We start from the raw sequence: 13,281 nt of genomic DNA on the forward strand, positions 1-13,281 counted from the left end.
ATACGTATGTATGTATATAAAAACATATATAAATTATGTTTATATTTTATATATAACATATACAAACATATATAAACACACTTCCTTCTTTTCTGAAGGAGGAACTCTAGGACTCATTATCTCACACACAAAGACGCATGCACACACACACACACACACACACACACACACACACACACACACACACACACACACACACACACACACACACAGCACCTGTACTGGATGGTCTCTGATGTGGTCGAAGCTCGCAGTTTAGTCATCAGGATCCTCACAATGTTGAACAGGAAGATGAAGTTAATCTGTGGAAAAGAAAAAAAGAATCATCCCAATCAGCTCAGTCAGTAGATTAACAATACAAATCAGGCATTTTGTAGCAGTGTCATCATAACCTGCTGACAAACAGGAGAGCTTCACACCCTGTAATGAGTCCCCCCGCTCGCCCCCAGCAGACGCAGGCCTGCAGTAATAACCTACATTCCGTCAAAACTTCAGCACTTTGTCTCGCCTCACTCAGTTATTATTATCAGGAGCTGCCAAGGTGAATTGAATCGTCCAGAAAAAATGTTTAAGCTTCGCAAAGAAACAAAGACTACACGAAAACCAATTAAATAGATAAAAAGGGAGACGAGTGAGAAGAGTTGAGGGAGACAGAGGCATTCGTCAAGGTGTGATGCAAAGACTGGAAGTTTGAGACAGGAAAAGCACATGAGGAATTAATCTTAAATAAGACAGAAAATCGAGCAACAATTTTAGAACCGTGTTTTATAGCTGCAACCTGCCAGAAAGGACGTTTCCTAATTCCTCTGGATTTCTCTGACATGTCCCTCTGGTACAGAGCCTATTGACAGACTTTGACAAAGCGTGGAGGGTGATTGGCCAAAGCATCTGCAGATCTCATCCCAGAGGACACACACACATCAGATCTGGTGAACCCGCTCGAGGCGGTAATGAGCGGCATTAGCCACACATCACTTGGCCTGTAGCTACGACGCAGCGCGGTGTGTAACCAGAGCCAGCTGGGAGTGAAGCGTCGTCCACTGGGAACAGCCTTCAGTGTTATTTTTAGGTTTTCTTTAATATGAAAATGCCGCTAAGCTCTGAAAAAAATGTAATAATAATAATAAAAAACTGTCAATACTGCCAACCTGACAGAACCCACACAACTATTGACTCTGGTCTTCTCGCATGGTTTTCCAGAGCATATCATCCCACACGTTACGACTAAAACACACAGGGATGTGTCTTTCAGTTATTATGGCCCTCAGCTGTGGAAGAGGCTGCCGGAGAGCCTTGGGGCCGCAGACACTGTTGATGTTTTTTAAAAGAAGCTCGACTCATCTTTTTAAAAACTCATCTTTTTAATCAGGCTTTTGACTGATATCTCATATTATTTATCTTTTAACAATTTTAATTTTCATTGAAAATAATTACATCTTTAAATCCTGACTTGTAAATTTAGAAGTTTTTATATTTGGAAAAGTATAATCATGATTTGTCTCTTTTTATATATGTATATGTATATGTATATGTATATATATGTATATATATATATATTTATGTACATACTGTATATGCACACACATTATCTATCTATCTATCTATCTATCTATCTATCTATCTATCTATCTACAGACATATATGAATATATGTGTAAAATGACAGCTTTGTAAATACTTGGATGTTCCCACTGCCACTCTCACTGGCTGTCTGTCTGCTTCAATCTATATTTCCATCTCTATCTCTTTATTTCTTTCCTTTTTCTCCCCAACCGGTCAAAGCAGATGGCCGCTCTCCAGAGTCGGAGTCTGCTCGACTGGGGAGTTTTTCCTGGCTGCTGTTGCGTCATGCTAGCTCCGGAGGGATCAGTTGGTTTTTGATTGTGCAAAGCGCTTTGAGGCGCCTGCGGCTGTCATTTAGCGCTTTATAAATAAAGGTTGATTGATTGTAAATGAATCCATCGATCCGTGAACACAGTTGATTACTAACGGTTTCAATGACATTGAAATCCACTGAAGCCGCTAAAATGCTGTCTATTGGCGTTTGGCAAGACGGATGAGCTAAATTTGTCAAGCTATTGCAGCCGGGATTGTTCATTCAGTATATCCTTACCCCAGGGACACGCATACAGTCTGCTGTCCTCTCAGTTAAATTACTTTGAAACATCTACTGATAAAAATATCCCTTTTTATGACTTGAGTCATCATCCCTGCAAAGGCCCAACTTCCCGTTTGCCATTTTATGTCACGCAATATTTTTCAAATACGTTGACGGGAAAAAACGACAGTTGCCTCCGTAGCAGCTGTGATGTGCAGATTGAGCGCAAAACTCATAAAGTCGGGCGGCCACATGGCGGCTTGACTTTGCAGGTACAAGCAGAACTCCTTCGGCGGGATCAACTCATCAGCCGTGTCTTTCATAAAAAAGGGTACAAAGTGCTCTTCCAGATTACATCTCCCCAAAAAATCGATGGCTGGTGTTACAGAAGCACCAGGGGGTTGGCGGAGTGCGGTGGGGTGGGGGTGGGGGGGTGATGCAACGTGGGACCAAAAATAGCCACAGGAATTCTTTCCAGCTCCAGGTGACCTGACCTTGGCCCGAACAGATGCATGGCACCCGTTCAAGGCCCATCCATTCTGGCAGGGCTCCTCTCCAGTCTGTCTTTTCGGTGCTTACGTTAGCACACAGTTTTTTTTTCTTTAATAACACCCTGAGTGTTTCAGACACTGAGAACCAGAGACAGGGAGGCATGGAGAGTTCACCGCGGCACATGAGGTATCCCGGTGACCTCTGGAGGATGGCGCAGGAGTGCGTAGCAAAGCCAGAGACGAGTAGCGAGCGCTGAGAGGTTGGTCTTTCTTCCCTCTCTTTTGTTTGCTAAAGGCAGCAAAGAGATGTCAAAGAAGGCAGATGTGCTGGAGTGGGGAGATGGGATCCCAGAGCGCCTCTTGGAGGAATGATTTTCTTGAGGAACGTGATGGTTACGACAAGGACGGGAAGGTTAGTCCCCTCGGAAAAGGACAGCGGCGAGGAGAAAAGTGGCCAGAAAAATGGCTGCGGCGAGGGTAGTGGAGGGTAGGGGGGGCGCTAACGGAGGTGTGAGGGCGTGCGCTGATGCTAGCCTTTCGGAGGCTTGGCCAGGAGGGAGTAAGTGCCGTCCAGACTTGAGATGACTAAATCTTGTACACGGAGCTGGCTCCGGTCCCAAGGCAGTCGCCCCCTCACGAAAAAGAGAACGGGAGATAAAAAAAAATCAGCAAGATCACGAAAATGAGCCCAGCTTGAAGGGCTGTAGACCTTTAGCAGAGTGCCAGCAGGGCAACGCTGAGTCACAGCTGTGCCACAGAGGAGGCAGGCGTCTGGTTTCCGTTGCTTCATGATCCTTTGCTCCTGCTGGATGGAATTTCGATGTCGGACGACAAATTCTAGAGCCAGACGGAGCTGAGAAGAGTGACAGGCTCGGGTAAATTAATGAAATAAATAGGCCAAAAACACGTCCCCTGAAGGCGTCGTGTGACCCAATGTGCGATGCAGGACGGATGTGTATGCGACAGATCTTGGATTTAATTCTCAACTCAGAGGAAGGTGAAGTGCTAAACACGCAGCATTAAGCACGTCGAGGTTTCCAACATTTGCATCTTTCAGCTTAGAGGATAAAGTGGAGGTGCTGAGGAAAAGAGAAGAGGGCTCTTACCACCAACACCAGAATCATAGGGCCCTGGTAGATGTAGTCCGTGTAGACGCCGGCTCGCTTCCCAAACCAGCACCTGAAAGACGCCAACAGGAAGTTGTGTTCACGTCGCAGCACAACGACCTCGAAAACAAAGCCAGGCCCCAAATCTGGCGCTGGGAAACTAACTTGTGATTTTTAAGTTTTAGATTATTTATGGAACACCATTCTATAAAAAGACCATAAAACCTCCTTCAGTTCCCCTCCGACACTTCTGGTTCTAAGTCCCTCGGGTGCCTCCTCAAGGATTATTTCCAAAAAATTGGGTCACAAATATATATTTCTTCTTGGAATTTAAAGAGGCTCAGGATAGTGCTCAACCGCAGATTGTCACTTTTTATTGAGACGGGGATGAACTGTGCATTTCTTGGGCCACAAACGTATGTGTACATATATATACTGTATATACATATAAAAATCTTAGGTTGTTGATAGCTCTTCATCCATCTCATTTAATAGGATAGTTTACATTCTGTTGAACATAGTGAAGACATTTTCTCCATGTGAGCTGAGAAATGAACGATAAAAATAAGTGAGCAAGTTTGTTTTTTTACTGCCCAGTGACTCCAAATCAACTACAACGACAATGCGTTCCAATGGTAATATTAGAGAACACCGCCTGGTACAACAAGGTCAAAGCCGACCTTCCAGTTGAGTTGTAGCTGGATGGGACTCACATGTGAAAACAACCAGTTAATAGTAGACTTATAATTCAGCACTGCTCTACCTTTTCGCCCTTGAGCTTTTATTGTAGATAAATAGAACAAACAGAAAAGGAGGAGAGCGCGTTTGCGAAAGCATCAAACGGACTCACTTCTCATTGTCGTAGTACAGCTTCCCGATAGCCCACGCCACGATGATGGGGAACGGTATACCTGTGAGGGTGGGAGGGTGGGGGGGAGAAATACCCTTGAGTTCTTTCATCCTCCTCCGTCACTCAGATCATGAAATACCTCTGCGGGGATTTCATGCCGCAAATATGGAATCCTCCTCTATCTTCTCTTCTTTTTTTTCCAGAGCAGCGCCGGGCGCCTGCCAAGCTCTGTCAGATGCAATTGTTGCTGCTGGGCCCTGATCCACGCAAGCCGGCCAGGACTTGTCACTGTGTGACTCGGTGAGAGACTGAATCTCCGGACAACGGGATCACAGCGATGCGCGGCGGTCGTCTGGGTTACTGACTTCTGACGAGAGAGACAAACAGCTCCACTTACGTGCGGAGGGCAGCGAGCAATGCCGTCAGAGCCCAGCCAGCTGCGTCACAACAAGACGTCTCACCATCTCTGGATACTTTCCACTTCATTAGCATTAAAATGTCGTCAGGGTGCTGTCGAACCGCATCACAATCTGCTCTGTCATTGCCCGGATTAAAATGTCTCAACCTCCCCTGCACCGTCATGCAGGCCCAGAAGCCCAAGCGGTGCTACAAAGTCTATAAGAAGATCTATTAATTAATATTTTTACCATTATTATCATTATTATAATTATCATTATTATTATTTTTGCCTATGTGCTGCCATCTCGTCTTCACATGGATGCTTCACGCTGCCCTGCGGGAAATGTAAGCCAGCTGGCACAATACACTTAATCTCAGAAGCGCATAGTTGGGTTTGACAGCGTGAAACTAAGTGGTGGTGATCTCCACACCCAGCTGCCAAATAAAAATTCTTGTGATCTCCATTGTAGCAGTAGCTCCCCATCGTTGACAACGCCCGTTTATTCTACTCAGACAAATTTTACCCGAACTGACTGGATCCAATTCAGCTTTTTGGGGAGGAAAAGTTCACTGTTTTTTGATGTCTTTTTTTGTGAAGCCAGGAGACCAATATTGTAGCACAAAGAGTAAGACTTAGAGCGAACTATGTCTTTGAATTAGTTAGATAATAACAATGTCAAATATATTTTAACAGCTAAATAATATTTATTGAAGGTGTTGAGTTTTGTTTGTATATTTTGGCGCAACCTTTATGCTAAGACAAGCTAGCATAAGCTAGCGCATCTATAAACTGACGTCAGTACTCAACGGTACACGACACACAGCTATAGTTTTACAGAATATCAGGAGTGAGCAATCACTTTTTTTTCTTAAATTAACAAAATAAACTACAAGAGAGTGAAATTTGTCAAACCAAGTTGGACTTGTGTCTCAGTACTGCGCAAGAGCCATGACGAAGTTGGCTTGTGTGTGTTTGTCTTGAGAAAATGTGACCGTCTTCAGAAATGCAGCAAACAAGTGAACTGTCATGAAGAAAAAAAAAAACTTACACCAGCCGATGCAGATGAACATCCACTTGCGCAGCTTGTCTGTGGAGTAGGTGAGCACGATGGCTGTGTGGAGGTAGCAGCCCTCGCCGAACATCCAGAAGAAGTTTGTGGAGTGAAAATAATTGAAGGAGGCTGTGACAAGGCGGCACCATATCTGAAAAAATAATATATATAGCTTTAATTATTTCATTGTTCTTCAGATAAAATGATAAAAGAACTTTTTGTCTCGACACTAGCGGGAGTCAATGTAGCTAAACTTAAATCATGGAACTCTGTTATCAAAGCTGAAAATTAGACTCAGATATGGAGGTTCATATCCATAAACAAGAAACTAGCTTTTAAAGGAGCTCTATTATGGCCATTTCCAGATTTCATGCATTCATTTTGGTAATTTTGTTGGCCTTCTTCCAACAAAACTCTCAGTTTGGGCTGTACAGGCCTCACAAAGCACCTACTCTATCCATGGCTGTGCCTTGGAACTGCTCACTCCCTTGTGATTGGCTATTAGCGCTCATACGGTGAAATTTAAACAATTGAACGTCACATTAAAATCAAAAAGTTGCTGTGACAATGATCTCGACTTGTGACGTAGAAAGTTGGGGAACATTTGACAGTTGGGGAACAAGAGCTGAAAAAGTACATTTTTTTTTATAACAGGAACCCTTTAATTAATTTACAGTTGAAGAAAAAGCACAAAGAAAATGTCTTTCCAAAACAAACAATTCAAAAAAAAAAGTGGCAAGAGGCTTCCTATTGGTGCAAGTTGTGATACTGGACTGATGTCAATGCCCCATGGTGAGCCACGATGCTCTGCAGCGATTAACTGAACTCTATGCAAAGCCAGTCAGGAGGGAAGAAACGTTATACCTATGTGTGTCAGCCAGCCAGCAAAGTTAATACACGTCGGAGGCCCTGTTAGCACCAAATGTCAGAAAGGATTATTTTGAATGTGCGTACCACACTCTGGTCTTGCATAAATATGGAACAAGCTTACCACGATTGAGTAAAACAACATGAGTGTGTCTCTTAGTACTTTCCAAAAAGTCTCTTAGCCTCAAGAGCAGTTGGCCACTTTGGCTTTTACAAACATTTGTTGGCGACTATTTTCAGCGGCGGATTAATCCGCATTTGAGGATTTGGTGGCAGTGGGTCAGACACAGAACCCTCGCCAGTTGAGTGGAAGTAGGTCGTTGTGGGACACCGCAGTCGGCAAATCATACCACGTTGCTCTCGTGCACCTCGGGACTCATGGTCAGCTGGACGATGAACCAGGTGGCGTTGCGCAGGATGAAGGCGGTGATGAGGTTCCAGTGGATGATGTTCCTCAGGCAGCGGATGCTCCTGCGAGGCCAACAGAGGGGGGTGACACACAGGCGTTAAAACAGAGAAAAAACATTGTATCGTCGTGTCCCTCCTGCTGCAGTGTCTGGTTTGATTACTTGAAGACATTTAACCAGAGGTGGGAAGTGACTTCCTGTGGCTAAGTACAAATACTTTGTTACTGTACTCAAATGGATTTTTCAGGTATTGTGTATTTCTTTTTCTGATGTCTTTTTACTTTTATTTGTGACATTTGTACAAAAATATGCTACTTTTGGGATTTAAGGCGTTTATAAGATCTAAATTCACTTATTGCTATAGTTATTAAAGTTGCTTGAAGTGGAGATATTTGAACTATGCTTTATAGTTAAATACAAAACTGGATGATATTTTAGAGGGAGATTATTATTTTACCTGGGCTTTGGTGCTTTCAGTACAGAGAAAAACATGTAGAAAATAACATTATATGTAAAAGCATCTAATGATGTCTTACTGGTCATAGCTGTTACTGATGGTTGTGCTGTAGTTGAAAAAGAAAAAAAAAGAAACTATAATAGGCGCTAAAATGGTCATACAATGACAATAAAGGCTTTGACTTGATTTGAAAAAAGAAAGTTCAGTCTATTCTGTCAGAACCTTTTCATTTTTACAAAATTAATTACGTACATATGTATCGTTTTATTAATGATTAATCATTTTTACTTTTTAATAAAATACATTTCAGAACCTGTACTTTCTCACTTTACTGGAGTACTGGAGTTGCAGAGTAGTTTTCTTTTTTTTACACAAGTATCTGTACTTTTACCTAGGAACAGAATAATGTACTTTGTTGTACTTTGGCCACCTCTGCATTTTGCCCATGATATTCAGAAGAACAGACAGTAATATCACACAAACACGCAACGCGTCGGTTCAGTGCTGTCGCCTCACAGCACGACGGCTGTGCGTTCGATCTCGGTCTGGGGCCTTCCTGTGTGGAGTGTGGTGGTTCTCTCCGGGTTCTCTGCCTTCCTCACACTGTCCAAAATAATGTATGCGAGGCGAACTGGGAACTCTAAGTAGGCTGTTGCAGTGAGTGAGAGTGCAGATGATTGCGTTTCTTTCTATGTGGCCCTGCAATAAACTGCCGACATGTCCGGGGAGTGACCCCGCCTTCCCCTGAAGACAGCTGGGATGGGCTCCAGCAAGCCACTGACTGCCGGGGAAGCAGTGATGGAAGATGAATGAATGAATAATGATGCCTACATGCTGCACGAAGCAACACTTGGGCCCTGCGGTTCGCGCCCTTGCTTTGTGCCACGTGCCGAAATAATCGGCCGCCGTAAATAAAAATCAACCTGAGGACACAATTAAAATCAACTCAGACCCCCTTGGAGTCGGGGGAAGCCGTGGAGAACAGAGGCAACGCGAGCGAGGGGACGGAGCCGGCCGACCGCAGCCGCCAGCCGACGGCTTTATTCCCCTCCAGCCGTCAGTGACGGGATTTATTTCTTGGAGCGTCCGGCATCAATTCTTAATAGGTGTCATTTGCACCGGGCTTTGTGCTGACTGGGTGGGAATTTTCCAGTGACATTGTGCTGACTTGAAAGGCCTTGTTTGCAGGGAAACAGTTGCGCATAAGGGCCAAACCCCCCCCAAAATACCAATAAAAATATGTAACGACAAACTGCGGCTTTTAACCGTGAAGTTGAGCTGCTGCTGGGAGTCTCAACTGGTTGCATACAAAAAGAAATCAAAAAACACCAACGACAAAAAAAAAGGCTGCTGTGCCAGAAGCGGAATAAAAGCTTCTTCTTTTTTCCATTGCCTATTCATTACTGTGTGACCTCACTTCCATTGACGGCCTGCCGGCAGCCTGACGTGTACTAATTAAGAGGAATGACTCCCACAAACACGTCTTTGCAAAAGATGGTGGAACAACTAAAGAATTACATAAACGCGGTCCCTCGGCTGGCCGTGATCGCTCGCTGCACAGCATCAAGTGTCAAAAGTGTTTTTTCTTGCAGAGTTGTCTGCGCTGCAGCGATGTAGGTTACCCGAGATGCTGCTGTTGTGTGACTAAATAATTCCTCTGCTTACCACCTCGGGCACTGACATACATGTTTTGTTGTTTTTTTTTCTTCTTGAAATTCTAATGTCACTGTATACCACGGTATGCATAATGACATTGATTTAAATTAATTCAATTGTCCCTCATTTAAAAAAATAACTGTACATCTCCGAGTGTGCCACACGGATGGAAGTGTTGCTTCAAATTAGCTGTGACAAACTCCCGACGCTCCTGATTCTCGTGCTGTCGCAGCTCAGGACCGGGCGTCCAGGTTGGCGAGCAGATGATGTGCGATGTGAGGCCATGTGCGAAATCTGTTTATCTTTGAGGTTGTGTGTCCACGTCCGCAGTATATACACATCGCGCAGGGCTAATCCAGCAACAGTGAAGGAGACCATGCCATTGCGCTACAAATCATGGATGATTACAAAGGTGTTTGTTTGTTTGTTTGTTTGTTTGTTGTTTGTCCTCAGCTGTGAGCCAGAACTGGATGCATGAGTCGGGCTGTGACTGTGAGTGCGGAAGGTCAGTTTGATGACGGGCAGATGGGGTGGAGGTGTGTGGGTGGGGGTGGTCGATGTGGAGGTGATTCAATGTGGACGGAGCAGAGGTGAAGCAGTGGCACCAGAGCGGAGCCAGACTGTCACCTCTCCTGACGTCCCGTCCACTTGGATCTGCCCCCGTCCAAAAATAATTTTTTTTACTGACATCAACTCAGCTCTTTTTTTTCTTCGTCTTCTTCTTTTTCATCTTCTGTGATTCGATGCATTGTATTAAAAAATAATAAAAAAAATATGGACCATTCCGAATACATTATTAAGAAACTGCGTTCTGGCTCATCCTTCAGACCCTGGTGCTCCCTCCCGATGCTAAAGATTTCATCCGTTTAATAACATTCACCGAGTGACACTTCCCATTAGGGCACTGATGACGCTCGCTCTCTCTTTCAGCTCCTTGACAGACGCGATATTGGAATCTGTAGGCTCGTAGAGATTTTCCTGCGCTAGAGAAACTGAAAAAAAAAATGCATATATTTATATATATATATATATATGTATATACATATGTATATATATTATATACATACATATATATGTGTGTGTGTGTATATATATATATATGTGTGTGTGTATATGTATATATATTATATACATACATATATGTGTGTGTGTATATGTATATATATTATATACACACATATATATATAGATATAGACATAGATACATATGTATACACATATATATGTATGTGTAGATATATATATATATATATATATATATATATCCGTGAACATGGCTTGTGCATAAACGCTCTGCTGCTAGACGTCCTTTCATTGGCTCTCCCAGCGCCCTTTCACGCTTTTCCCACCTCCTCCTCCTCCTCCTCCTCCTCCCCCTCTGGGGGTGGGATGTCTCTGGGATCGATGGTTGAAGGTGTAAGTACCCCGCTCTCTCTCCCTTCTTGCCAGAGAAAGCAGCCTCACCTCCACCAGCCGTCCCAGCAGGACTCTGCTGGAAGCCCGCTTTGGTCTCGCCTCCCGCACATGGCTTTATTATTCCCTGTACGTGGAGGAGAAGGAGGAGGAGGAGGTGGGGGAGGCTTCTAGAGGGGGGACAAGTGCCCTAGTTTTTTTTTTTTTCTTTTTGAAATTCTCTTTATTTCTGATTGCAGCCGTCTAACCCCCCCCCCCCCCCCCCCTCCCCCACTCCCTACCCCTTTACATCTGCAGGATTGAGATAGGGAACGTTTCATCCCATGACCAAACGGTTTTTCCCCAATAAGAACGCGAGGCGCTCTGAAAACGAGGGATCTTCAGAGTGCTGACGTGTCCTGTCACATCAAGGATGCCTCCAGGATTACGTTCAGAGGGCCCCCCCACCCTTCCCCAGCACCCCTGGCAGTGGCCGAAAAGAAAAAAAGAACCCACCTTAGACAGAGGAAAAGGAAGAAGGCGATGAGCAACGCCACCATGGAGATGCAGTGACCCAGGAAGTTGATGATGACTGCAATCTGGTAGTGCATCTTGCCTTTTTTCTGCAGGGGGGAGACAGAAGGGAGACGTGTGTGTCAGCATTTGTGAGCTGAGTCAGGAGACAAAGACAGACCTCAGAGTGGGAGGGATGTCTTCTGGTTGGGTTTCCACCTGTTGGAACACATACTGCTTGTCAAAGGCAGGGCTGGTCCAGACACACAACCTCTCCGCTGTCCTCCTTTCTCAGTGGAAACATTTCCACATCCTTCCCATTCTGTTTATTCACATTCTGGATATTTTTGTTTCCATTTTGTTCTTTTCTTTCTTTTTTTTGTTTGCCATCTAATTATTATATTTCAATCTTTTATCTCTTTATTTACATTTATTTCACTTGAGAGTTCAGACACTCATGTGAAGTGCATTTTATCCCCTTGGTAGTTGTTTTGCTTCAACCTTTGCAGCCGTGATTGCAGCTGTGTTTCTATGTTTAATTAATCAAAATTAATTTCTCTTCATTTTTTTGCAATATTTAACACATCCTTCTAGTTATTTTGTGCCATGTGTCATATGTGTCCCTTTGTTAAGTTTCACCACATACAGTGTTCCTGGACCCACATCCTGCTGTTGATCCTTCAGTGATTTTAATAATCTCACTCTCCCACAGTGCGCTGTCTGCAGCTCCAATGTCCATTGTGATCAGATTTTCTCTGTGAGACCAGCAGTAATCTGGGTTTTAAGTGGATTTATGTAACTGACGAGTGTCTACGCCCAAATTAAATGTGGGCATGTTTAATCCCAGCTGCCACCCACATGTCCCGCCCGCCCCCTTTTTCCTGAAACCCATCATCCTTTCAGTCTTTTCATTTAGTGGCCGACAAAGAGCCTCAAGATTAATAAGACACGAGTGGCACCAAATCTTCTGTTTCGTGAGGTTGTAGTGTGTCCAGATAATGTGGACATGTTCTAGTGACAAGAAAATAATTCTGGCGACTTCCTGTGAGATGAAGAAACTATTTATCTATTTTATTTTATTTTGTTTCATTTTATTTTTTGAGTGTTTTAACATGCTGGGTTTAAAGCACCGGGGACTAATTATCACTGATTCAATACTTGGAGAATGAGAGAGACTGAAAACACGTAAAGTTGTGATTTCCTTATTGGAGCATAGTCAAGGACGACACCACAAAGACTCCAAAGAAAACCCTGCTCAAGTGTGCATCATTACCAGTGGGTGCATGTTCACAGTATGGTTGAGCTGGAGGCAAAGGGGAGTGGAGATGAGGGAGGCAGTGTGTAGTGGCATCTCAACCAAGCATGGAAAATTAATTAAGTGTGTTTACTGCAACAGGGCAGCTTTTTTTTTTTTCAACGGATACATAACAAAATCAGAGAGAAGAGATCATTTCAACATTGTTTCTTACCTGTTTCTTAAGTAAATAATAATAAAAATAATTATTTGTATCCTTGTGTTTCAATTTTAGTTTTTTGTTTTCATCATTTATTTTTGTGCTATTTGTTTTCACAGGTTGTGGAATTGCTTATGTATCTGGCCCTGGTAAACAGGTACATTCCATTTACAGCTGTTTCTGCATTTGAACAAAAAGAAAGTCCATCTGCAGATTTCTTCTGCAGCAGACCCTGCAAAAGTGGTTTGACAGAGAGATGTGAAGGACAAGTGATTGCTCATTTATTGGACGTGAGCCCTTTCTTTAATGGTGTTTTTCAGATGACAGAATTGAAGCCGGTGGATGAACGAAGTGGGATGGAATCAAGCTGAGCTTCGGTAAAGAATGATTCAGACCTCAACAAAGATTCCTGCCTTGCCATACTTAAGGATAACCTTCCTCAAACAAACTTGCCAATAATCCTTCAGATGGCCCAGTTCCTCCTCCCAGTGGGACCACAGTCTGCCAGTTCAATACAGGCCAAACCACTCCAATCCCCAT

At 43.6% G+C, this 13,281-nt stretch overlaps 1 protein-coding gene across 1 annotated transcript in view; it reads right to left on the reverse strand.

The window, feature by feature from the left end:
* Positions 1 to 13,281, reverse strand: part of crhr1 (corticotropin releasing hormone receptor 1) — a 49,867-nt gene that overhangs the window by 7,194 nt on the left and 29,392 nt on the right. The window contains exons 6-11 of the mRNA XM_076034996.1: positions 11,291 to 11,397; positions 7,213 to 7,333; positions 5,993 to 6,146; positions 4,545 to 4,605; positions 3,695 to 3,767; positions 217 to 302 (exon numbers count right to left, since the gene is read on the reverse strand). Coding sequence (XP_075891111.1) covers positions 217 to 302; positions 3,695 to 3,767; positions 4,545 to 4,605; positions 5,993 to 6,146; positions 7,213 to 7,333; positions 11,291 to 11,397 — 602 coding nt within the window. The remainder of the gene's footprint in view (positions 1 to 216; positions 303 to 3,694; positions 3,768 to 4,544; positions 4,606 to 5,992; positions 6,147 to 7,212; positions 7,334 to 11,290; positions 11,398 to 13,281) is intronic.

Source organism: Nelusetta ayraudi, unplaced genomic scaffold (genome assembly GCF_046127955.1).
Source record: "Nelusetta ayraudi isolate G7.1 ecotype Tasmania unplaced genomic scaffold, CSIRO-AGI_Nayr_v1 ptg000042l, whole genome shotgun sequence".
Taxonomy (NCBI): domain Eukaryota; kingdom Metazoa; phylum Chordata; class Actinopteri; order Tetraodontiformes; family Monacanthidae; genus Nelusetta; species Nelusetta ayraudi.